This window comes from Mercurialis annua, linkage group LG6, assembly GCF_937616625.2.
Source record: "Mercurialis annua linkage group LG6, ddMerAnnu1.2, whole genome shotgun sequence".
Taxonomy (NCBI): Eukaryota; Viridiplantae; Streptophyta; class Magnoliopsida; order Malpighiales; family Euphorbiaceae; genus Mercurialis; species Mercurialis annua.
Window position 1 is genome coordinate 46,028,805 of NC_065575.1, and position 25,358 is coordinate 46,054,162.

General features: G+C 34.4%; 5 protein-coding genes across 5 annotated transcripts; 2 read left to right on the top strand and 3 right to left on the bottom strand.

Annotated features, from left to right (window-relative positions):
- Nucleotides 1–919: 919 nt before the first annotated feature.
- On the bottom strand, nt 920–4,454 carry LOC126686561 (transketolase, chloroplastic). Its single transcript, XM_050380675.2, has 7 exons — nt 3,865–4,454; nt 3,535–3,625; nt 3,346–3,451; nt 2,974–3,256; nt 2,655–2,803; nt 2,417–2,570; nt 920–2,142 (listed from the first exon to the last, which is right to left on the bottom strand). Exons 1-7 carry the CDS (start codon nt 4,345–4,347, stop codon nt 1,183–1,185), a joined length of 2,226 nt encoding a protein of 741 aa, XP_050236632.1. The 5' UTR covers nt 4,348–4,454; the 3' UTR covers nt 920–1,182.
- Nucleotides 4,455–6,645: 2,191 nt separating this feature from the next.
- Nucleotides 6,646–9,406, bottom strand: LOC126686574 (DNA repair protein RAD51 homolog 3). Its single transcript, XM_050380692.2, has 9 exons — nt 9,154–9,406; nt 8,795–8,893; nt 8,540–8,662; nt 8,318–8,351; nt 8,148–8,218; nt 7,829–8,055; nt 7,600–7,731; nt 7,258–7,324; nt 6,646–7,142 (listed from the first exon to the last, which is right to left on the bottom strand). Exons 1-9 carry the CDS (start codon nt 9,263–9,265, stop codon nt 6,967–6,969), a joined length of 1,041 nt encoding a protein of 346 aa, XP_050236649.1. The 5' UTR covers nt 9,266–9,406; the 3' UTR covers nt 6,646–6,966.
- A 661-nt stretch (nt 9,407–10,067) lies between these two features.
- On the bottom strand, nt 10,068–13,683 carry LOC126686568 (probable tRNA N6-adenosine threonylcarbamoyltransferase, mitochondrial). The gene is made up of 13 exons (XM_050380685.2): nt 13,342–13,683; nt 13,212–13,256; nt 13,056–13,130; nt 12,876–12,972; nt 12,560–12,650; nt 12,352–12,401; nt 12,074–12,264; nt 11,738–11,823; nt 11,586–11,661; nt 11,384–11,467; nt 11,146–11,260; nt 10,584–10,672; nt 10,068–10,327 (listed from the first exon to the last, which is right to left on the bottom strand). Exons 1-13 carry the CDS (start codon nt 13,615–13,617, stop codon nt 10,196–10,198), a joined length of 1,407 nt encoding a protein of 468 aa, XP_050236642.1. The 5' UTR covers nt 13,618–13,683; the 3' UTR covers nt 10,068–10,195.
- Nucleotides 13,684–17,849: 4,166 nt separating this feature from the next.
- LOC126686563 (uncharacterized) lies at nt 17,850–21,325 on the top strand. The gene is made up of 3 exons (XM_050380678.2): nt 17,850–19,485; nt 20,274–20,463; nt 21,012–21,325. Exons 1-3 carry the CDS (start codon nt 17,905–17,907, stop codon nt 21,137–21,139), a joined length of 1,899 nt encoding a protein of 632 aa, XP_050236635.1. The 5' UTR covers nt 17,850–17,904; the 3' UTR covers nt 21,140–21,325.
- A 675-nt stretch (nt 21,326–22,000) lies between these two features.
- Nucleotides 22,001–25,201, top strand: LOC126686571 (protein GRAVITROPIC IN THE LIGHT 1). Its single transcript, XM_050380687.1, has 3 exons — nt 22,001–22,250; nt 22,829–22,885; nt 23,644–25,201. Exon 3 carries the CDS (start codon nt 23,709–23,711, stop codon nt 24,972–24,974), a length of 1,266 nt encoding a protein of 421 aa, XP_050236644.1. The 5' UTR covers nt 22,001–22,250; nt 22,829–22,885; nt 23,644–23,708; the 3' UTR covers nt 24,975–25,201.
- Nucleotides 25,202–25,358: the final 157 nt, after the last annotated feature.

Consider the following 25,358-nt stretch of genomic DNA (forward strand, 5'->3'; position numbering starts at 1 on the left):
GGTAGTTTTTCAGACCTTAAGCCTAAATTTAATACAAAAGATCAATTATAACAAATTTTTATCAATTAAAAGAAAAACACTCTACTTATAACATTTTGTCTTGTTATATTCCCTCAACTCTAAATTGTCTAATAATTTTCTGTCATCCCAACTCCAGTTTTCATATGATACTTTAATATTTTATGTCATCTCATATAGTAAAACGAGTTAAAAAAAAAAAGAAAATAGTAAAACGAGTTAAAATACTACTTTATAGTGGTTTTTTAAAGTTATGTGATTAATCTTATATGGTTCTTTTTATGTCAAATTATATGATCTTTTATTGAATTTAGGACCAACTCAAACCCACTATTGGCAATCAATATTCGTCTGGATACAAAAGAATTGTTTATAAAAAAGAAACATGATCCTTACATGAATATAATTTTGGTTTGCATAGAGAAATGTTAACTTAGAGTTAAAAAAATCTTCAGCACAAAACCAAAACAAAGGAAGAATATGCTGAGATATGCCAAAATTGGTTGAAGTCTCCATCAAATACAAGAGTCATCAACCAAATATCATCAGTTAGATATAAATTTTTGGTGGCTGTCGTAACAGGATATGGATAGGTGGGGGCTTGCAATTGGATGGACCTCCAACTTTACCACAGAAACGTTTCATATCCACTAAAAGACGTTCCATATCCACAATTTAGTAGGCCCCTCCAAGCCTGGCCGATGGATAATCCAAAAGTCATTTTTTCTTAAAGATCAATATTAATCATAAAAAGCAAAATAATCACCTTTAATAAATCGTGAAAGTGATCGTGGTTACTTAAAAAATTTAAAGATTTAAATACTTTTTAAATAAAAAATAATTTTGTGATCTGATGATAAAAGTTCAAGAGCATATCAGTGCTTTTGCTTATGATTGTGGATGAACTAAAAACGCAGTAATAAATAATTGTCAACCTCACTACAAGTAGAACCATAGCAAATTACAAAACTCAAGATAGCTCTCAAAGAGTTTATAATCCAACTCTCCTTTTTTGTTTTCTTAGCTATGTTGCGCTATTCGAGAAGAAAATCTTGATTTTCTTTTATTAAAACAAACAGATCAAGTCGTGATGGAATAGGAGTCGGGTTTTTTCCGTTGTATTCTCTAACTCAGATCCCAAATCGAACAATTTCATATAACAGCCTACATAACTTCTTTGGCTGCAGCAATGACACCCTCTGGTGTAATTCCGAACTCCTTGTATATCTTGCCAGCTGGTGCACTAGCGCCGAATCGGTCAATTCCAATAGCTTTGCCTTTGCTTCCGACAATCTTCGCCCATCCAAATGTAGATCCAGCTTCAATGCTAACCCTAGCGGTGACAGCTGCGGGCAATACGCTTTCCTTGTAGGCATCTGATTGCTCATCATAAAGCTCCCATGACACAAATGACACAACTCTAACAGCCTTGCCCTCCTTCCTGAGTTTGTCGGCAGCCTGGGCAGCAATTTCCAACTCAGAACCAGTTCCGATCAAAATGACATCGGGCTTGTTTCCTGATGAATTATCGGAAATGATATATCCACCCTTTTCGACTCCCTCGATGGAGGTTCCAGGAAGCTGGGCCAGCTTTTGTCTAGATAAAGCAAGGATAGAGGGTCTCTTCCTGTTGAGGACAGCTACCTTGTAGGCACCGGCAGTTTCATTTCCATCGGCTGGACGGAGCATCAAAATGTTAGGCATTGCACGGAAGCTTGCCAGGTGCTCGATTGGTTGATGGGTTGGTCCATCTTCACCGAGACCAATTGAGTCGTGTGTCATAATATAGATAACTCCAGCCTCCGACAAGGCAGAAATCCTTATAGCACCCCTCATGTAGTCAGTGAAAACAAAGAAGGTAGCGCAGTATGGGATCAAGCCAGGGCTGTGAAGTGCAATACCGTTGCAGATGGCTCCCATTCCGTGTTCCCTGACACCAAATCTAACATTTCGTTCTTCAGGGGTATCCTTCTGGAAGTCCCCAAACATTTTCAACAAGGTCATGTTTGAAGAAGCAAGATCTGCACTGCCACCAAGAAGACCAGGGAGCACTGGTGCAAGAGCATTTAAGTTTGTCTGAGACAAGTTTCTTGTAGCTTCTGCTGGGATCTCAGGAGTGTATCTCTGGAAAATTACCAAAGTTAAAAATCATCTAGATTGAAATTCCAATTGCAATATACAGTCATCAGTCTGCAAAAATGGCAGGTCGGACAAATAGAAAGCCGATCATGCCAAATTTACGACAGCTTTAGCTTGCAACTGTCTGCTAGAGTAGATTTATATTTAGGAATCAAAATTGCTTATCATGGTTACCAAATGCCATAATGCTCACGAAATAAATATCAAAATACACAAATTAAGACGATTAAATCAAGAACAATAGTATAGATCTACTTACTGGAAGTGCATTTTCCCATCCGGCAGGCAGTTCACCATTGATTATAGATTTCAATTCTGCAGCTTCCTCTGTGTACTTCTTTTCATACTCTGCAAACTTTGCATTCCATTCAGCTTCCAAAGAAGCACCCTCTGGAACATGGCGACTCCAGTGACTAAGGAAAAAGCCAGAAATTGATCAAATATCAAATCAAACTTGGTAGAATGAAACAAACAAAAAGCTATTTTAAATTTCTTACCTCTTAACATCCTCGGGAACAAAGAAAGGCTCGTAAGGCCATCCAAGGTTCTTTCTAGTAGCTTCGACTTCTTTGGCACCCAATGCACTCCCATGAACACTATATGAGTTTGCCTTGTTTGGAGATCCATAACCTATGGTTGTAGTGAACTGGAAAGAAAAACAATAGCTCATCAGGAACCGACTAAAATAGTAAAATACTAAATGACTGCAACTTCAAACATATAGCATTATTATTCTGATGGAGTCTACGATGAATATTGTACTGATTGATTAGTATTAACAACTTCAAGTGGACAATAAGAAGGGAACTATCTAACCTTGATCAAAGTGGGTTTGTCCGTCACTGTCTTGGCCTCCTTAATGGCAGCACGAATTTCATCATAGCCAGTGTTTCCATTCTTTACCCAGATAACATGCCATCCTAGACCCTCAAAACGTTTGTCAACGCTCTCAGTGAATGCAATCGCGGTGTCACCATCAATGGAAATGTGGTTGTCATCATAGAAAGCTATAAGCTTTCCTAGACCCCAATGTCCAGCAAGCGAACAAGCTTCATTTGCAATACCCTCCATCTGACAACCATCTCCTAAGATACAATATCTGCAGAACAGAACAAACAAACAAAATCCATAAAAGACCATGGTAAGACAAACTTACACCTAACAAGAACATAACCGGAAGAAATTTACGTGTAGTGATCGACGATTTCACTGTCTGGTTTGTTGTAGCGAGCTGCCAAGTGCTTCTCGGCAAGAGCCAAACCAACCGCATTGGCAATACCCTGTCCAAGAGGACCTATAAAGAATAAACAATTATCAACCTAAATAATAATGTTCTTAATTTCACAGACTAACTTCAAAATTAAGTCAAAATCTAACCAGTTGTAACTTCAACACCAGGAGTCTCGAAATTCTCGGGATGTCCCGGGGTTCTGCTTTCCCATTGACGGAATTGCTTCAAATCTTCCTCCTATTCAATTATATGAACACCAAAGAAAAACAATTCAATAAACTTGAAAATTTTCTACTTAACATATATAACTGCTAGACTTAGAAATGGCCTAATTCGCACACTTCTATATTTTTCGATCCAATTTTTCCATAAATTCCGAACCCGCATCATATCTTGATCAACTACAATATAATTACAGTCTAAACAAAAAGCAGATCCATTACAAAAATTAAGATTGGCAGCTAAAATAAGCAAACCTTGACACTATCATAACCAGCAAGGTGAAGCAGAGCATACTGCAACATACAACCATGACCAGCAGACAAAACAAACCGATCACGGTTGAACCAGTACGGATTCTTCGGGTTATATCTCATAATTTCATCATACAAGATATGACCCACGGGCGCACAGCCCATGGGCAAACCCGGATGACCCGAATTCGCCTTTTCAACAGCATCAATAGCAAGAAATCTGATTGTATTAACAGATTTATCAACCAAAGAAGTCTCAGTAGTGACATCAACAGTCTCAACAGCAGAGGATTTCACAACGGTTTGGATTTTCCGAGCTGGGAATCGTCGGCGACCGGAGACGGCGGCGCGTGTGGACTTGAGTCCGGTGAAAGAGGAGAGCGACGGAGTGGAGGGTAGAGAGAGGCGGTGATCGGAGGATTGGTGAGAAATGGCTCTGGTCAGAAGGGCTTGGGATAGAGTTAGAGATGCAGTTGTGGAAGCCATTGCTGTTCAGGTTCAGCTTAAGCCTCTCTCTCTCTCTCTAGGCTGTGTTTGGTGAGTTAGAGAGTGGGAGATGAAAATGGGGGTTTTATTTTCTTTTTGGTTTGGGAAAATCAGAGACAACCAAACAACTCTTGATCTTCAATTCTTGATCTTATCGATTCATATAACACAAGAAGACAACTGAGAGTTTCTGACCTTTGGATTAGAGTTTTAATTTAATCTTGACCGTTGACTATGGGTAGGAGTTAGGAAATGCTCTGCCTTACATTTTTGATTTTTCACTTTTAGTTTTTTGTGTATTAGAATTAAAAATTTGATTTGTTGCTTTGGTTTCTCAAGTAACCAACAAATTTTGTCCTTGCATTTAGATAAAACAAATAAATTTTACAAAATACATGAAATTTATATGTATATCAATAGGTTAAGTAATTTGTTCTGACACATAATAAATAATTACTTATCATTGTTATATAAGAATGTACATGGTGCAACATAAATTACTTTTTTTTATATTCGGAAAGGAGGAGCATTTATGGGAGAAATCGAACGCACAACCTATCAGTTTGCTGCGTATTATTTATATTATTTGAGCTATATCTCATTGGTAACATAAAATACTTACATGAATTTACTTGATTCGTCCAGATAGAAAAGAAAGACAACGTGACTATGATCAAATTGAAATTTGAATATAATTATTCAACTCATTAAATTGATGCATTAAATTATTCCATTTTTTAAATGTATATCTTTTAAAAGAGTCAAAATTATTATGGGTGAGCAAAATACCTGACATATTAATTCAACTGACTGAACCGATGACTATTGGTCGGTTTGAATCGGTGAAAAATATGAATTTAGTCGATTTGGTTTTGAATTATTTAATTTAATTGAACCGATCGAATAAATTAAAATTTTAATTTTTTATAAATAGTTTGAAAGTTGTTTGCAATTTTTAAAATTTTAACCAATCCGACTGGATTGCCGACTTAGTCGGTTTTATTTTGAATTTTTTTAATTCTTTTCGGTCAATTAGAATTTCATATTTAGTCAACTTTCTTTTAAGCATTTGGTCGGTCAGTTAATTCAATTTTAAAGATTTCAGTTTGATTTTAATTGAAGAGACTGAATTCTCACCCCTAAAAATTAAGAATATATAAAATTATATTACCATGTAAATATAACTTTTTTTAATTCAATAGTATCAAATAAAAGGTAAAAGATACATTTTGACTCATAATCAGCAATTACCATCTATTCAAATGAAAACAATTATAATTACTACATTGTTATCCTTTTCCAATTTGTTGGCTCAAAGGCAAAAGGGCAATAGAAGTTGGTGGTAAGGAAAAGGAGGAATTGTTTTTCTTCTTTTATGCTGGAATAGAAAATAATTTGGTAGACATTGCTTGTTGTTGAAATTTTGTTTAATTAATTTTTTTTGGTGAGGTGGAAGTTGATGTTCGCTTTCAAACATAACCCTGATTTGATCGTAGATAAATTAAATTAATATTTAATGTAGATCTGGGTCATGTGGCATGTACATGCGTAGCTTATTTATAGGTTATTTAGTTATTAATTGCTATATTAGCACAAATGCAATCGTTGAATCAAGAAATTTAATTTCAGCTTCAACTTTATAATATGATAATAATTACATTGTGGGACCATTAGGTGACATAAAGGTTGAATAATGCAAGTGGCAAAACCTATATTTGGATACTTGTATTTGTAAACATTTTAAGCTTGAATTCCTACATTTTTATTTATCAAATATTGAGTTCTTACACTTTTGATTTTCTAGATATCGAGTTCCATCATAAAAATTAAACATGTGTACTTACGTGATGTTAGAGCGACTGAATAATTTTTTTATTCATTTTAAACTAAAATTTAATTCCTACACTTTTATTTTTGTCGACATAAATCCTTTTATTGGTTTCCATATATTCATTAGTTGTTTATTTAAGAAAAAGTTTTGTATAGGTACAAGGATTGAATTTTAGTAATTTCATTTTTTTTTTCAAAATTATAGATGAACTACTTAACTTTTAGAATATCAATAAGTCGACTTATTTTAAAATAATTGATAAAATTAAAAATTAAAAATGTGATTATATAAAATAGTAAATTGAGGGACTAAACTAATTTTTTTCATTATGAGACAGAAGGAGTCAATGTCTAAAAATTAAAAGTATAGAGGCTCAATGTTAACAAATAAAAATGCAAGGATCCAATGCCAAAAACATTACAAATGCAAGGACCTAAATATGTGTTTTGCCTAATACAAGCAGCAAATGACTTTCGTCCCACCCTTTGAACTGGACTTTTGATTAGGTAGATCGCACTATTAACAATATATTATAGATTAGTAAAATTACATCCTCACATAATTTAACTTAAGAGTATAAAATCTGCTTGTTGATTAACGAAGAGCAAATATCATAGCAAACTCATCGTATTATTTGCACACTTAATAATGTGATTCAAAAAGCAAAATGAACTGGGCAACACAGTTTATCTCATGAGAGCAAACGATGCATAGGCATTGTAGTGTAGGAGAGCTTAAAAGTAATCACTAACCTTCTCCAACGTCCAGCCAAGCTCGCTCAATCGTATTTACATCATTTTAACACGTTTAGAATTTGACGTAGAATTTCGAATCCCTCCTTTGGTCACAGTATAGGGAGCTGTTGCCGATCTAAGAGAAGGTGACTTGTCAATGTATGCATATCGTTCATTCCCGTTCCAGTACAAAATCAGCCGGTTTGTGCATGAATGTGACCAGCTCTCACCTGCCAGAGAAGTTGACCGAAAAAAGCCAAAAAAGAGCAACAAAATTATAATTTTTAAAACGAAAAAGATTAAGTAGAAAGATCAAAATACGAACTAAAGGAGTATAGAGTTTACCTAGCGCTAGACCTAATTGAAAGGAACCTTCTGTGTGCTTTGTTGTTACTTGGTTCAACAAAACTACCTAAAAGAAGAAAGAATGTCCAAAAGAAATTACCATAAGGATCAAATGAAACCATAAGATCTTGGAGAAACAGAATGTTACTGCTGCACAAATTATATGCAAGTACGACACCTCAGCTTAAGTTGTGCATCAAATACTGTTGGTGTGTCTGATATAGATGATGCAAGGGGAAGATGGAGAAAATGGAACTTTTGAAACTCATAATTCTAAAAACATCACATATCTTTCCTAATTTAACTTGAAGTATTGAGACTTACTGAAGGAAAATTTCTTACCGCTAGGCTAAAGCTCTTTGCAATGTTCATCAACTTTAAGGCCATTCCATTGAGTACTCGTGTTCTGAGGGCTGAGTCGTCAAAATCTTGCCGGAAGTGAAAAGTAATGCTATCAATAATTACAATCTTCACCTGTATAATAACCGATAGTTATCCCACCAAAAACCAATGTGCAGGTAATATGACAATTACCACTTCTAATAACTTTGTAAGCCAAAATATTGCTTACCTCTTTGTGCTCTGAAACAAACTTTTCTAAGTAATGAACCAGAGCAATTTGCTCCGTATAACTGCAGACACGGAAATAATATATATTTCTCAGGATATCCTTGCTTTGCATTTCAAGTTGACAAGTTTGCAAATCCTTGCGCAAAAATCTACTATATTCCAACATGTCTTCTATACTTGCTTCAGCGACCTGTAGAGCACGCTCCACCATAAAACTACCTTCTGTATCTAAAATTCCAAAAGCAAAACATCATAGCCATGCAGACAAATGAAAAACAAGTTCAAGAAAGTAAACAGTTAGCTCGGTATCATTACTTTACCTATGTAAATTGCCTTTCCACCTAAACCACCACAGTGGAGTGGAATCTGAACATTGACTGCAAGTTGTATCCTATGAATTCAATCATAAGTATGCTTCTCTACCAAAGAGCGTAACATGAATATTATTGTAAGAAAGGATGGCCATACAGAGTAAAGAACAATCCCATACCCAAGCTGTGTTTTACCGATACCTGGTACGCCACCTATAATGAGCAGACAAAAAGAAATTCCTCACTGAAGAAAAATTGGCAACTATTATTTAATACTGAAAGCTCATGAACAGGTCATGCAAAATCCTCACATTAACAGCTTTAAAATAAGTAAATTCAATCAAGAGCAATGTGGAAAGTCGGTAAATCAATCAAGGGAAACCGTGAAAAGTATAATATACCAATTTCAGTAACTTCTTTACAACTTATTCCTCCACCAAGTATGTTATCTAGATCAGCACACGATGTAGTGATGCGCGTCAAAGACGACTCCTCGTGAAGCATATCCCACGCATTCTGTGCACCTGCAGCAAAAAAAGATTAAATTGAGGCTTCTTGAATAAAGATTCTGATCTCTAACATCTTATTCGAAAGCACAAAGTATTGGCATCAGAAAATCAAAACCTCATTTTAAAAGCAATAACTAAATGCCCTACCATTGATTACGGCATGGCTTCCGCCTTCCTCGTACAACCTACTGCTATGTGATGCAACCTTCAGTATTTCAAGAGCTTCACTATCCGAAATATTCAATTCTGTCCAAGCATAACAAAAACTTCATACTTAATACATAAAATTACCTATATTACAAACATTTCTTTAACAAAGTGTTTATAAAATCAAAAAAATTCAAGAATTCAAATTCAATTCGATTCATTCTTGTCAAATCTTACCTATTTAACGATTAATTGTAAAATAAATCCAATTTTTTTCACCATGCAAAATCATAAGGCAAATTAGTCGGTAATATCTAAGAGCAAGAAAAATATGGGTAGGTAGAAGAAATGAAAGTTACTGCGAGCGAGATCTGAGGAGGAGACGGAGGAGAGTGAAGCGAGAGAAGTATAGCCAGCGTTTATTAGCTTTCCTCTTTGGCTCGATGACAACGGTAAGGTCTTCACTTCCATTTGTAAGCAATTCTTTTCTTCTGCTCCGACGCTGGCGGATTGAGTGCGTTGTTTTGGAGATTTTGTGAGATTGGTACAGTTTTGCCAAGATGATTTTGGCGCGCAATCCACTTTTGCGGAAGGTTATATTACCCGGTTAATTAATATTCCCCCTCTTCTTTTTATACCTCAATTTTTATTTTTAGGTGTTCTAAAAAAGATTTCATATTTACTAGTCATTAAATTTTGATTAAATAATGAATTATCAAATACATCTTTATTTATTTATATTAATTTTATCTAGTAAATTAAACTTTAGTAGATGTGTATTTTGGCTGGCAATTTATGACACGACCAGTGTACACGACACAACACAAAAATATAATGGGTGCGAATTAAGATATAGGTTTAGATCATAAATGAGTCAATTTGTTTATGATACGACTAAATAACAAGTTAAATCCGGCTAAAACACATTTAAATATGTATATTAATTGTGTTAATTAGGTTTCGGAGGTTTGTTGTTTGATTATATTTATTTTATAAAAAAATATGTTAAATTGATTAAATGTGATTAGTTCAACGTGATTAGATAGATCTATTGTGATTTCTTTTAGTAAACGAACTAGACAGTTGGACATAAACTAACCCATTGAATAAACATATCGTGTTTGGATTTGATATTTTAACATGATTAATTAAACATGTCAGATTCGGATCAGAAAAATATGTCTATTTTTAAATAGAAACACAACACGTTTATGACACAGTTTTAAATGAATATCCAAAACGTTTGACATGGACGAAATGCCGGTACTAGGTGTATCTCATTTTAAAAAGTACAGTAAACTAATTAAAACAATTTATATTACAACAATGTTATATTCTATACAAAAATGTTGCTCAACTAGAGCAGCTCTACAATAGACTCAGAATTTGGAGGTGCAAGTATTATTGCTGCTGGAATGATGCCTGAATTAAAGATGTAAGTGACGGATGAATCCGAGCTGTTTTCAAAGAGCGAGATGTGCTTCTTCCTTCAGCATACTCCTCTCCCAGTGGCCACCTTGGTCTCAAATCAAACTGATCCATAAAACAAATTCTTCGTTAGACAGTCATGAAAGTCTCTCTACAGGCTCACTAAATGAAAATTATCCTAAAAATTATGAAAAAAAGAATATTAAGCGGTAGAAAGTTGAATCAAAAATGAAGCCACAGGTTTCTGATATGGATTCTCAGCCAGATAAATCAATTTTATGGTTCCAAAAGTGCAAGCATATAGGAAAAAAAAGGCCAATGGATGTGACGAAAAAATGATAGTCAAGTACTGAGAGCAAACCGTAAAATCTTCCGGCTCATCTGCAGGTGGTGGAGGATCAAATCTTCCCATACAAAAGTGTTCAATTCCGGTCCAAGCGACCATTACACCTAGTGAGATGAAAATCAAGACGTTAGATATCCTTACAGTGACAACAGCAACCTGTTCTACAGACAAAATTAATCATCATCTCGTGTATTATATGCACAGTCATGTCCCGATGGCATGATGAGTTAAGAGTCAAAATAAGTGAACACTAAGCCTTTGACTGGTGAGGAGTTATTACAGCTAAACTTTCAACAATTTTTTTCTTTCACATCTAAAATTATAATAACAATCAAAAATGTCATTTGAAGAGGTACTACTGGTTTAGGACTTGGAGAAGTTTTCATTAGCAAATATGACATAAAGCTCTTTGATTTACAAACCCCAATTAGTTTTCCTTCTACTTTTCTGAAAGAACTCTTAATAAATTGCTGTTTTTCTTTTAATTTATACTCATTAAGGAATTAATCTTCCTTTGCGCAGTGAAGTTTATACATTTTGCATCAAATCAACATCAGCCAAATGCCAGATATCTTACCATTATCAGTACAAAGACTGGGAGGTGGACATACAAGCTTCAGGTTCTTCCTCTTCACAACCTGATCAAGCCTCGTGCGAACATATTGATTAGATGCAACACCTCCAGAAACCACCTGCAAGAAGTGGAAAAAAAAATGTATCAAACACCAATGCATGTCAAGAAACTATAAATAAGCCAGAAATAAGCAATGTTGTGAAATGAAATGGACGGAATAGAATCTTGCAGTTCAAGTCACCAGATATTCAATAGAAGGCTCAATCCTCCTGGCCCACTCAATAGCCCGTTCACACCTTTCCTCTAGATGTAGCACCGCAACACGCTGAAAGAAAGGGTATCAGGAGAAAGGCACATTGAAAAGAAAATCATGTAACCACAAGAATACATGACACATTTAAGAGAACTGAATTGATTCAACAAAATAAAAGAGTAGAAGGGACCTGAAAAGATGCGGCAATATCAGCTCTGGTACTTCTCTCTTGGCTACTTGCAACGGATATGGGAATGTCCGCATTGCTGAAAAATGACAATACACACATCAATATACAACATGCTCCCTAAATTAGAATATGCTCGACTGTTTTCTACGTACATATTTCTTGATTCAATTGCCAGCCTCACTTGAGTCTTCAGACCAGCATATGAAAAATTGCAATCTTTATGCTGCTGCATTGGAGTCTAAAAGAACAAAGCAGAGGAATTCAGGAAAAGATAAAGATAACATTCCTACATCATATATTTTTAAGACCAGCGTATTGCTGCATTGGTGTCTAAAAGAACAAAGCAGCGGAATTCAGGAAAGAAAAAAATAATATTTCTATATCATATATTTACTAAATCCAACCGAGAAATGCACATCCTAGCAAAACATGCCTAGCGATGAGTGAAAATGATAAGTTGATTACTAAAGCATTTGGGATTAACTAACTGAAAATTTGATTGATTTTGCATCACCCTCCCTAGCAAGTTCTTCAATTGCTGGTCCACCACTTCTCCTCAAATCAAGACCAAGCCATTTAGCTGTCTTATCATATGCTTCACCAATTGCATCATCTACTGTGGTTCCCAACTGTATGTAATGGCCAAGATCACGAGCTAGAATAAGCAGATTGTGTCCCCCTAAGAGATGGAAACAAAGTAAAATTATAAGCAAGTATGCATTCAGAGTACAAACCCTCGTAAATTTGGGCAAATGTGCGAGCTTACCAGAAATGAGCATGGCCATAAAAGGAAAGCGCAGCTCTTGTTCAACTAACCTAAAATTAGATAATGCACCACACAGATGAGCACTTAAGACAAACGAAGAAACAAACCTTTTTTTGCTTACTTTTTTGAAAGCAAAACATATTATAGATTACTCAGAGACACAATTATTCTACAGTCTGCAATCTGCAAGCACTTCTTAATTCCTCACCTGGCTACTAGGGCATGAGCTTCCATATGATGGATACCGACAATTGGTAGACCGAAAGTGCCAGCAAGTTTACGAGCTTTCCGTACACCAACTGCTTAGAATGGCAGTCAGAACTTCAGTAAGAAACTTTTCTTCTTTTATTGGTTTTTCCGTTGCTACATTACATAGTTCTTATTATGTTTATGATTATTTGTTTATGAAATATAACGACATCCAATATAATTAAGCCTCGGCTAAACTGAATTATCACCAGAGTCAAGCAAAACTATAAGCTGGAAATAGGGAAAGAAAATTACGAAAAGTTGGTCAAAATTACCGCGAAGACAAAGGCTTAAACCAGGACCAATGGTAACAGCAACAGCAGAAAGATCAGCTGCAGTTAAACTAGCCTTATCAAGTGCTTCTTGCACAACCTGCAAATTCAAAACAAAAAATTGAACTCCAAATAGAATTTATACCACAACAGCATCAGAACAAAATGCCTAATATATCACACCTGATCAATTACTTGTGAATGCGCTTCTTCCGCCATTTTAGGAGCAACGCCTCCATATCGAGCAAGCAAGTCTGCCTTCAGATTAAATTATCAGGTAAACAGCACTATAATTTTAACAAAAAATAAATAAGCTAAAGCTAAGGTTTATGTCTATACCTGAGAAGAAACCACCTGACTTAGAATTTCACCACTGCCTCCCACCTAAATTACGATAAAACCTAAACTAATCAAAAACCAAAAAAAAAAAAACAAATTAAACTAGTAAAAAGGAAACTGAATTGCTTACAACGGCGGCGGCTGTGTCGTCGCAGCTAGTTTCGATGCCGAGGACAACTAAGTCATCTTTAGAGGAGGATATATTGGTAAATTGTGGTTTTGTGGAGGTGGAAGAGCAACAGAGTGGAGAATTTAGGGGAAAGCGATTGGGTTTTATTATCATTTTTCGATTGCGGGAATTTAAGGTTTTGAATGATGAAATTACAGTGTAGTGAAGTAGGGATTTTGGGAGGAGATTTACGCGGGAAATGGCGGATGATGATAACGGTAGTAGAGAAGATAGCATTTTTACCAGACACAAGACAGAACAAAAACTTAGCTACTCCACTAATAGTATAGAACTAACTGTGTGGCTAATGGCTTAACGGCAATCAAGTAGAAAGCTGCCTGCGTATGGATTTTTAAACTGTGATTACTACGGCGTCGTTTCCAATTAGTTTAGGGTGGCAGGATCAGCTAAGCCCATAACACAGCCCAATTCCAGATTTATCAACTAGGCTAGAAATATTTCCCGATCGAGGGGTGGGCTATACAAGATCGATTTAAAACAGAATTCAAAAACGAGCTACTCAAAATTTCATCTAAAGCCGAATTCGAGTATCAATTCTAGAAGCTCGTGAAGCTTACGAACATAAAAGAGCCACTTGTACACCTCGAACATTAACTTTTTTAATTATATATTTATACTTTTATATTTTGATATACACTTATTTAAAATTATCTTTTTTAGTAAACGCTAATCGAGCTCGAGTAATTTGGATACTATATGTATTCGAGTATGAAATTTAAGACGGCTCGAGCGGCTTACACCCCTCCCTACTCGAAACGTGGCATGATATTATTAGGTGCTTGTGTTAATGCTTGCTGCTAATCTAGGATTAATTACGCTAGCATATGACTAGTTCAAAGCTTCACTCCCATATCATCAGCGGAGGACTGATTACAATTACTGTTCCAACACAGAGTAATAAACAAAAAAATAAACAGAAAATCCGCACTATACTTATCAATACAATTTTTCTTAAACAACAAATTATTAAGCTGGAAAACCTTTATGACAATCGATGGAAATAATCACCGATCCTACGAGCAGTCGTCAACTAATGACAAAATGAAAAAAGAAAACGCAGGCAATTGAATAGAACAAGAAAATTTAGATTTGCAATTAGGATTCCATGTAAGAAAATACACAGAGGTGTAACATAAACGAAAATAACAGCAGATTATAATTTCAGATTCAGATCCGCTGTGTTCTTCATTTCAAGATCCTCGATTAAGCATCTTCATATCCAAGCGAGTCTTGTAATCGAAAATTATTTCGAATTGAGCTCCAGTAATACGCATACGTTTCAACCAAAAGTACTTCTTCGCCAGTTCATGCGGTTCCGCTTGCATAACCACGAGTTTCTTCCTGGTTAGCAGTTGAAATTGTTCTCTAGATTTTTTATCAATGTGAGGTGATCGTAAGACAGTGTATAAGATTCGCTTACCTTTCATTCCTAATTCTTTAGCCATCTTTTGACAATTTTGATGAACAATTGAGCGGGGCAGTTGGGAGGAGGATGATCAGAGTAAACGGCTGGGAACGAGTGGTATTGCAGGTAAGGAATGTTCTCTGCAACTTTGCCCTAGGGTTTAAAAAAATTTGGGCTGTTAAATAATTTGTTTGGCCCATTAAGCTTCTCTTGTCATAGCTTGGTCCAATAATTTAGTTGTTTTTTGCTTGCTCCAATATTTTTAATCTTTAAATTGTATATTTATGTTATTTAAGATATAAAGAATCCATAATTTAAATTGTATATCTATGATTCTATATTAGAGATCATGATATTGGCCTGAAATTGTCGTCTCTATCATCGAACTGTTCATAATTTTATTTTTTTGATAATTAACTGTTCATAAATTTTCATCTGTATTTTAACTGTTTTAAATTTTTTATTTAATAATTTGGATTCATTGGCATTGCTTCTGCGTCGTTTCCGTTAATTTTAATGACATGCCATGCCAATTGAATTTCTATATAAACGTTTAAAATAGTAAGTTTTGCTTAAAATTGAAATTGAAGAATGGTTGAAATACAAATTAAAATTTATAAATAGTAAAAGAAGAGAGACAGTAGCTCAATAACCCATCCTGATAATATATTCACATTCTTAATCAAATCTTGATTAGATTTCAATCGAGTTTAAGAATGAACTTTGAATTTGAATCAGAGTCTAAATATGTCAATTTTTGAGGTGTTATCCAACAAAATAAATCAAATTTTAAGTGATCATATCAATTTAAACAGCTGAATTAATCATTTTACACTACAGTCAACCCTTTGATAATTAATACATATGGTGGATCAAAAATTTATTAATTATTAGAATTATTAATTTATTGAATTTGTATAAAAAAATTATAAAAGATATTTTAAAGAATCTATATTAATAGACCTAATATTAGTATTATATTATTAAAAAACTAACTAAATACACTTTACAATCACTCAATTTAAATGAATCAATTTTATATTCAATTTAAAAAATATCAATTGATATCAAATCAAAAATAATTATTAAAAAGTTGTATTCATAAAGTAAAATAATTTTTAATATTTTTTGTACTAGAGATACTTTACTTACTTTAATTTGTTTAACTTCTTTTAAAATTTCTCAAAAGAATAAAAAAGTTATAATTTGATGGTATTTTAACTTCCACTTTATGAATTAAGGTTGTATTGCCTCAAATAAATCATCAATTGTTATCTATTTCTTTAAAAAAATATCTCTAATAATTAATATTCATGTAGAATATATTTTAAATTTTATTAATTATTAAATAATAGAATTATTAATTATCCGACGTGGAACGAAGTTGGTTCTCTCAATTTTCTATTAATTATTAGAATTATTAATTTATAGAATGTTAACTATTAGAGGATCGACTGTATTCTACGAAAATGAGCCAAATTTCAAGTGACCATACCAGTTTACACAACTTTATTAATCATTTTACACCTCTAATAGAGGATAATTTTACACAAAAGTATGAAACATTTACACTCTTAATAGGATTACATTTATCTTGGTCAAATGGTATTTCGGCACACAATACAGACGACACGTCGTTTCTTCATCCATAATTCAATATACCAAACTTTTTCCCCTGAATATATACCACCTGCATAAAACAGCAACAAAATCATATCAGGGTTAAAAAAAATCAAAACAAAATAAAACACTAATAATTAAATAAATTATAAAATTCATAAGGTGCAACATAAAAAAATTAAAAGAATAGAAGCATCAGAGTCATGGAAGTAATTTGTGAAACACTGCTGGCATTAATAAATGCGAGCTTCTTTACATCGGTTTATGCCTCATCATTTGCTTAAAATTCATTAATAATAATAATTTAGCTATCAACTTGAGAGTTTTTTATTAAAGAAAATAAGGAACAAAACGAGGAGAGAAGCATAAGAATGAATAGAGAATGGGAATGAGTGGCTGTGACGAACTTGAGGGTTTTTAAATACCAACAAAACCCTAGGTTATTCTTTTTGGGCTTCCATAGAAAGCTTGGCCCATTAAAGCTTATCCAATTTTTCCATTTAATTAATATTATAGTAACGAATAAAAATAAAATTACATGTTTTTTATTTAATTACTACATATATTATCAAATACAAATAAAAAGTAAATGCTTCAAAAAAAGTACATTTAAAAGTTTATACATTACATGCTTTAATTTTTTTTTCTCTAAAATAATCATATTGATAAAATTAATAGGATATACAAAAATCCAAATGTCACGTATATCAAAATTACAGAAACAAAAAACAAACAAATTGAATTATTATAATCGATCTACGAAACAGACAACAGTATAACTATAAATTTAAAGATATAAATTTTACAAGTGACTAATAAACATAATTAATTAAAGTGTTTAAAATTTTCTAGCACTAATTGTACCTTCGTAACTTTTATTTATCGCTTGTTCCAATGCTAATACTTCAAACATGATTGTAATATATCTATTTTTTATCAAAATAAAAAATCTATTATTGAAAAATAAAAATATAAAAACTTGATGTATTTTAGTTCATTTTTGAGACCATAATTAAATAAAAAGCAAATTACTCTAAATTTCTTCATGTTTATCGTAAATCACAGCCTGATACCTCTTATTTGAAACGATTTAATACTACAGTTTTGATTTTGTAAACTATAAAACCCTTCTGTTAATATAGATATTAAATTGTTAACGAAATAAAATATAAGGTGTCAGATTATTTGAAAATAAGATACCAAATCATTTATATAACTGAAATTGAGGTAACAAATTGTTTATATAATTGAAATTGAGATAGCAAATCGTTTGAAAATAAATTTTAAATTATTAATGGAGCTAATAGAAAGGCCATATAATTTATAAAATCAAAACTGATATACAAAATCGTTTGATTTTTAAATAAAAGTACCAAATAATGAGGTATGACAAATGTAAAGGGTCTTCAAAATAATATGCTCTTACATAAAGTCTAGAATTGTCTACATGAGGTAAAATAATAAAAAAACAAAGAAAAATGCCACCATCGCACCTGTTCTGTTCAAGGTTCTCTTCTTCTTCTTCTCTAAACCCACATTACACCTTCATTTTCCCTTCAACCATTAAACTCTTCCCAAACCGTAAAATCCAGACCATGTCGTTCTCCACTTCATCCTCTACCTCATCACCCAATTCCAACGAAACCAAATCAGAAACCACAGAGCTCCAAAAACTAAACCAAGTCCTCAAATACCATAACCAAACCAAACACTTCTTCACCAATTACGCAAGAGGACCCCGCGGCCTCGACTGGGCTAACCAACCTAACCCATTTCGCCGCTACATACCCGCCCCACTTCTCCCTCTCCTCCACTTCCCAGCTCTTGATTCTGCTCCTCTATACCATTCTGTATTTAATTCACTTCCTTGTGCAAAACCCATTTGTAAAGCTTCCATTTCTCAGTTCTTTTACGATTCTCTCGCTCTGTCAGCTTGGAAAACAGCCGGGTTTTCCACTTGGTCACTCCGGGTCAACCCGAGTAGCGGCAATTTACACCCGACTGAAGCTTATATAATCTCCCCGCCGATTGAGTCGGTTTCTGATTCTGCTTTTGTAGCACATTATGCTCCGAAAGAACATTCGTTAGAGCTTAGAGCTAAAATCCCATCAGATTTTTTCCCTAAATTCTTCCCGGATAACTCATTTCTAATTGGGGTTTCATCCATTTTCTGGCGGGAGGCTTGGAAATACGGCGAGCGGGCGTTTCGGTACTGTAATCACGACGTCGGCCACGCAATTGCCGCTATTTCAATGGCGGCTGCAGGACTGGGATGGGATGTGAAGCTGCTTGATGGGTTAGGTTATAAGGAGCTTGAGAGACTAATGGGGCTTGAAATGTATCAGCATTTTGAGTTACCGGATAAGCCGGTTAAAGGTAAAATGCCAGGTATTGAATTCGAGCATCCTGATTGTTTGCTTCTTGTTTTTCCCAATGGTGTTAGTGATTTTAGTGTTAATTATAAGGAATTGAGTGCCGCTATTGCGGAATTTAGTAGCTTGCAATGGAATGGGAAACCGAATTCACTAAGTAAAGAGCATATATGTTGGGATGTAATTTATAAAACTGCAGAAGCTGTTAAAAAGCCTTTGAGTTTAGGAGACGAGTTCTTGATTTATCCGTTTCAAGGTAGCGGCGTTTGTAGTGAAGGGTCGTATAAGGGTTTTACCGCTAGGGAGATTATTAGGAAGAGGAGGAGCGCAGTGGATATGGATGGAGTTACTGAAATTGATCGAGAGATGTTTTATCAGATTTTGTTACACTGTGTTCCTTCGGGTTCTGGAAGTGGAGAAAAGCATAAGAAGCAGTTGGGGTTGCCGTTTCGGGCTCTGTCATGGGATGCTGAGGTGCATGCTGTTATATTTGTTCATAGAGTCACTGGGCTGCCGAAAGGATTGTATTTCTTGGTAAGGAATGAAGATCATTTTAACGAGCTTAAGAAAGTTACTAGCGATGAATTTACATGGGAGAAACCGGAAGGGTGCCCTAGTGATTTACCATTATATGAACTTGCCAGAAGTAATTGCGAGCAGATTTCCAAACAGCTCTCCTGCCATCAGGTATGTCGATTGCTATTTGAAAATTTTGAATATCTGCATTATGTTTTCTATATCTACTTGATGCTATTGATATTGGTTCAAATTTGTTAAAATAGTTATGAATAAACAAGCCATCCATTTCACAAAGTTGAAGTTTGAATGATGGCCAGAGAACAGAATACGTGAAAAGGAAGAAACTAACATTTAGCTAATTGTCTTTCCATTAGTAGTAAGCGTTGAACTATGGATTGTGCTTGATAAAATATAGGACTTCTAAGCCTATGTTGCGAGAAAGGCTGAAATGATATTTTTTATAAGAATAGGTTATATATATTAAGTTTCAAAGTTTCAAAAGTGTTCTTGGAAACATAAATGAAATGTCAAAATGTTAGGACTCAGTCTGTGCAACATATTGCTAATGGGAGACAAATAAGTGGATCCCAAAATGGAGTCATTCCTGAGAATTATCATATATTTTGAAAACATATTAAGACTTTCATGGTCAAGCATTGCTGTAATAGTGGTGGATTATTATTAACACTGATAAAAAAGATCCACAAAGCCCAAAATAATGATTACTTTTTAATTGTTTATCGCCTCTTTTATTGGCAAAAATTTATGTGTTTCATTTGTCTAGGAATAATTTTGAGATCTATGTTGTCTTCTGCCCATCAATTTTATCTAAAGTTGCATCTGGTGTTTTCGAGATGTTTTTTCTTCTCTGTGGTATGAGGATTGAGGATTACAAAATGAGAACGATTTCTGTGCATTTTCTCCAACTTTTACTGAAATACTAAACTTTTATGCAGGACATTGCAAGTGATGGCTGCTTCAGCCTTGGTATGGTGGCTCGATTTGAGGGTACCTTGCGTGAGAAGGGCGCCTGGATGTATCCTCGATTATTTTGGGAGACTGGAGTCCTTGGGCAGGTGTTGTACCTTGAAGCTCATGCAGTTGGCATCTCCGCAACTGGCATTGGTTGCTTCTTTGATGATCCCGGTAGGTTGCTTTTTCTTTTTCTCCTTTTATGCCGTGTGATTATCACACCTGGTTTCCCATTGAAGGGCAGTTATTGACTGTAAATGCTGTTTATCGAAAAAATTCAAAATCAAACTTCATAGCGCAACTATGGTTCACCTTTAATACACAAGCCCATTTGGATATGCGGCTTAAAAACATATATCAAATGATGAATGTTGTTTCGAATGATCTGTTGCCCGTTGCCATTTATCAGTTAGATTTTGTTTCGTTTGCAGAGTAAAATATATATGAAATAGAATAGTTATTCATAAAGAACAGAATAGAATACTTTTTCCACAGAATTGAAATACCTAGTTTATTCCCCTTCAATTCTATGAACCAAAAATAGCATTATTGCATACAGGAAAATGCTATCTATAGTCTGATAGAGTCGATTAAGGTTTGGTACGTAACAAAGTGATTTAAGCCTTTTGTGCTATTTTATTCGACAGAAGCATACTGGTAGTATCTTCGTTTAACTACATGTCATAAATTTATAATGCTGGTAATTTTCTCTTATTTTGCAGTGCATGAAATTCTTGGACTGAGAGGTTCAAACTATCAGAGTTTGTATCATTTCACTGTCGGAGGACCAGTATTGGACAAACGGATAATGAGCTTACCAGCGTATCCGGGACCGGATATCAATTCATGAATCGCTATTTCATTAGTTTTCTCTTGACGCCCATACAGATACCGCATAAACAGTTTTGATTGCCTTTGGATTCATATATATACCTGTACAGCTAACACTAAAAATAGTCTGTTAATAGTATAATTTCTGTTGGCATCTGAGATGCTACCTGTTCACGAACTCTAATCAAGACCAGATCATTTTATTGTTGTGGCCTTTTAAATTGCTAAACCTTTAAATGCATTATGATTAAAATGATAACTAAATTTCTTATCAGTGTTAATTACTCCTGTCTGATTGACTGAATGTGCCTATACAATTTGACAAAGGCAATTCTTTTCCTTCTGGAAATTCAGGACAACAATAATGGTTTGATATGAAGTAAAATTTGTTATTTTTTATACATGCTATATAAATAATAATGATATAGAATGGACAATATTTGGATGAATATTGTGTATTTATGATAGGTTTTAATGTGAATTTAATGTAAACAAATAATTTCTCGCCTTCTGTTTTTCTTTTTTGGCACAAAATATAAAATGTTGAGCCTTTTTTTTGTTATTTAAGCCTTTAATGTTTTTAATTGGTGTAAATAAAGGTCCAAGCTTGAAAAATTTTACAGAAACAATTAAAAACGCGAGGAATAAGTGTCCAAAAATAAACTAAAAAGAGTATAAGTGCTCTTTTAAAAAAATGTAAAGGATATTTTGCACTTCATAGAAATATTGAGCGTTCAAGTGGCTAAAAATATATTAAAAAGGATTTATGTGCCTTTTCTTGAATAATTTGAAAGGCTTTGTTGTACCTTTGCCTTTTTTTTTTCTTTAAATGTTTTTTAATATAATAATAACACTTTAGTAGCAGCTGATTAGCAGTTCTGTCTATTACCAGTGGCTAATAATTCGCTCAAACTTCAATGGGAATTCATTGTAATTGACTAATTTCAATTAGCTACTAACAGAAATAAAACAAAAAAGAAAAAAAGAAACAAAAAGAGAGTTTTCTAGTTTTTTAGGGTTTATTTTTGTCGGGAAGTATAAGCTATAATTTTACCAAAACTTCTTCAATATCAAATCGATGTCTTGTTTCAGCTGATCTTTACCTTTTCTCCGGCGACTTCTCCGATCAGGTAACCTTTTTTTATCTATTCTTCTTCGTTCTTCGTATAATTCAAACCAAATGTTTCTTGTATAAGAGCTTAACGGATTGATTGTAGCTGTCACTTTATAAACCATTTAATTTGATATTTTATGTACGAATCTTTACTGATTTGGTCTGTATGATCCAAGAAATTGTAGGATTTAGCATCAAAATTAAAATGCAAATTTTAACATCTGTTTGATTGCTATATTAGCTAATTAGGAGTGTGATTAGCCTCACAAGTTGATAAATTGGGGTTGGGCTTTTGCTATTAGCTATTAACTTGGTAAATTTTGGAGACCACGATACGAAGGTGGAATTTTGCCAGTTTATAGCTTAGAAGGTGTGTTGTGTTGGTGATTTTGTTATGTTGTGCAAAGTTGTATTGAGTTTTGGTTTTGGATATTTGGGTAAAGTGTATAAGATTGTAATTGAGCTGCAAGAAACTGTATTCATGTTGGTTGTTCTTGAAAACTTGGGATCTCTACTGGCTGATTAAGAAATTGAGTTATGCTGATTGGGATATAATGAATAGATATGATTTCTGTTAGTATTTTCCTGTTACAGGTTGGAAGGGATTATGCTTGCTGGATACATTCTGAGGGTGGTTTGTGATCTTTGTAGGTAAGTACTTTCTATTTTTTTTTGTACAATATGTGAGCATCCTTAAATTCCGTAATTTTTATTGTCCGGCACCATTTTAGCAACATTAGTTCATCAATCTTTTTTATCAGGTTATATACATACATATATCATCCTTTTCAATTGCTGTATGTGTTTTATCTTAACGTTATCCGGCCTATGTTAATCCTTGATGCTTGAACAAGCCAACACATGTGAGAGCCTTTTTTGAAAAGCTTTGTTGAAGCTCTCAATTTTCCTGATTGATGTTGCTCATGGTCTTGCGGGTTCTGTTTTAGATGTGTTCTTTTATCATCAATTTACTTCTTGCCTGGGTTGCATTGAGTTGGCATACACTTATTTAAACCTGTTGTTTACCAACTTACTAGTTCATTTTTAAACTTCATATCAGAGTTTCACATAAAGATTTAGCTAATATTCACTGTCATTGCTGGGGGATGCGATTTGTCAATTGCTTTAATTAAGTGGTTTTCATGTATTTTCAACAAACTGTCGTTATCAGAGGCCTTTCATGCAATAAATGCGGCCACATAATCACATTTTCATGTTGTATTGCTCATTGTGTATGAACTGCACAGCACAAACCGCTGAGATAGATATTTATAAATGGTAAGTTGTTGCCTACTGATTAAAATGAGTTTCTGGTAGCTGGTTTAGGTTTTAGCATGCATGAAAACTTCCTGATGTACCATCATTTTGGTAAATATATAAGTCACTTATACTTTTCTGTATTTTTCCAGATTGTGTTATTTTGGCGCTTTGTCCGAAGGAGTTCTGATTGACCACTCACTCTTTAGTAGTAGCTATGCTACCCACTGGGTTGAAAGATAATCAATTCCGAGAGAGCAACAGTCAAAAGGTCCACCCTCAACCCATGGAAGAGTCTATCAATCAAAATCCTGAAGCCGTGGAAGGCTTGATATCCAAAGTATTTACAAATATTTCATCCTTGAAGTCAGCATACATCCAGCTTCAAGCTGCTCATACTCCCTATGACCCTGAAAAGATACAAGCTGCTGACAAACTTGTAATTTCTGAGCTGAAGACCTTGTCTGAAATAAAGCACTTCTACAGGGAAAACTACCCAAAACCAGCATCTGTTTCTCCGCAGGACTCTCGATTGGCCGCGGAGATCCAAGAACAACAGAGCCTGCTGAAAACTTATGAGGTTATGGTGAAGAAATTTCAGTCTGAAATTCAGAATAAAGATTCTGAGATTCATCAGTTGCAGAAACAAATTGAGGAGGCAAGTCAGAAGCGAGCCAAATTGGAAAAGAATCTTAAGCTCAGGGGACTGTCAACCAAAGAATCAGAAGCTTCTGGAAATGAAAATGGATACTCTTCAATAGATCTCACCCCTGAAATCTTCATATCTGCTGTAGAAGCATCTTTCAAAGCCATTCATGATTTTTCTAAACCTTTGATCAACATGATGAAAGCAGCTGGGTGGGACCTTGATGCTGCTGCTAACTCCATCGAACCTGATGTTGTTTATGCAAAGAGAGCTCACAAAAAGTACGCATTTGAATCTCATATATGTCAAAGAATTTTCAGCGGGTTTCAGCAGGAAAGCTATTCAATAGAGTCAGACAGTGCGACATTCTCCAAAGAGAGTTTCTTTCACCAATATCAGGCACTAAGGGATACAGATCCATTAGATGTGCTAGGTCAGAATCCAGATTCCGATTTCGGTAAATTTTGCAGGGGCAAGTATCTGGCAGTGGTTCACCCAAAAATGGAAGCTTCATTCTTTGGAAATTTGGATCAGCGAAATTACGTACTGGGAGGCGGGCATCCGAGAACTCCGTTTTACCAAGCTTTCTTAAAGCTGGCCAAGTCAATCTGGCTTCTGCACAGGCTGGCATATTCCTTTGATTCTAATATCAAAATCTTTCAGGTGAAGAGGGGAAGTGAGTTCTCAGAGGTTTATATGGAAAGTGTTGTGAAAAATCTGATATTGGATGAAAATAAGAAACCTAGTGTTGGACTAATGGTGATGCCTGGTTTTTGGATAGGTGGCAGTTTGATTCAGAGCCGTGTTTATCTCTCCGGTGTGAAGGTTGCTGAGTAATTGCTAATCCTCACTGAACTTTATCCTGATGTTTGATTTGGCGTGTTTCACTGTAATGCATTTCCTTTGTTTATAGCATGCTGTAAGATTTGTAATTGTGTTGTTAATTTGTTTGCTGTAGCAGTAATATCAAGTAGAAAACGTCTTTCATTCTCTTTATTTATGGTGTGTGCATTGCAAACTGGATCGAAATATCTAATCCAACTGAAAAAATCAATTGAACTTAATGGGTCTGTTAGGTTTTGTTGTTTGTCTATGCTGCCAAGTTCATGGCTTTAATTTTTCTATGCATTACGATTTATGTATTCATGTACAACTTTATTTATCAGTATTAAGTTCTTATATTTCAAATTTTATATGTATTAAATTCTTTTGTCATAAAAG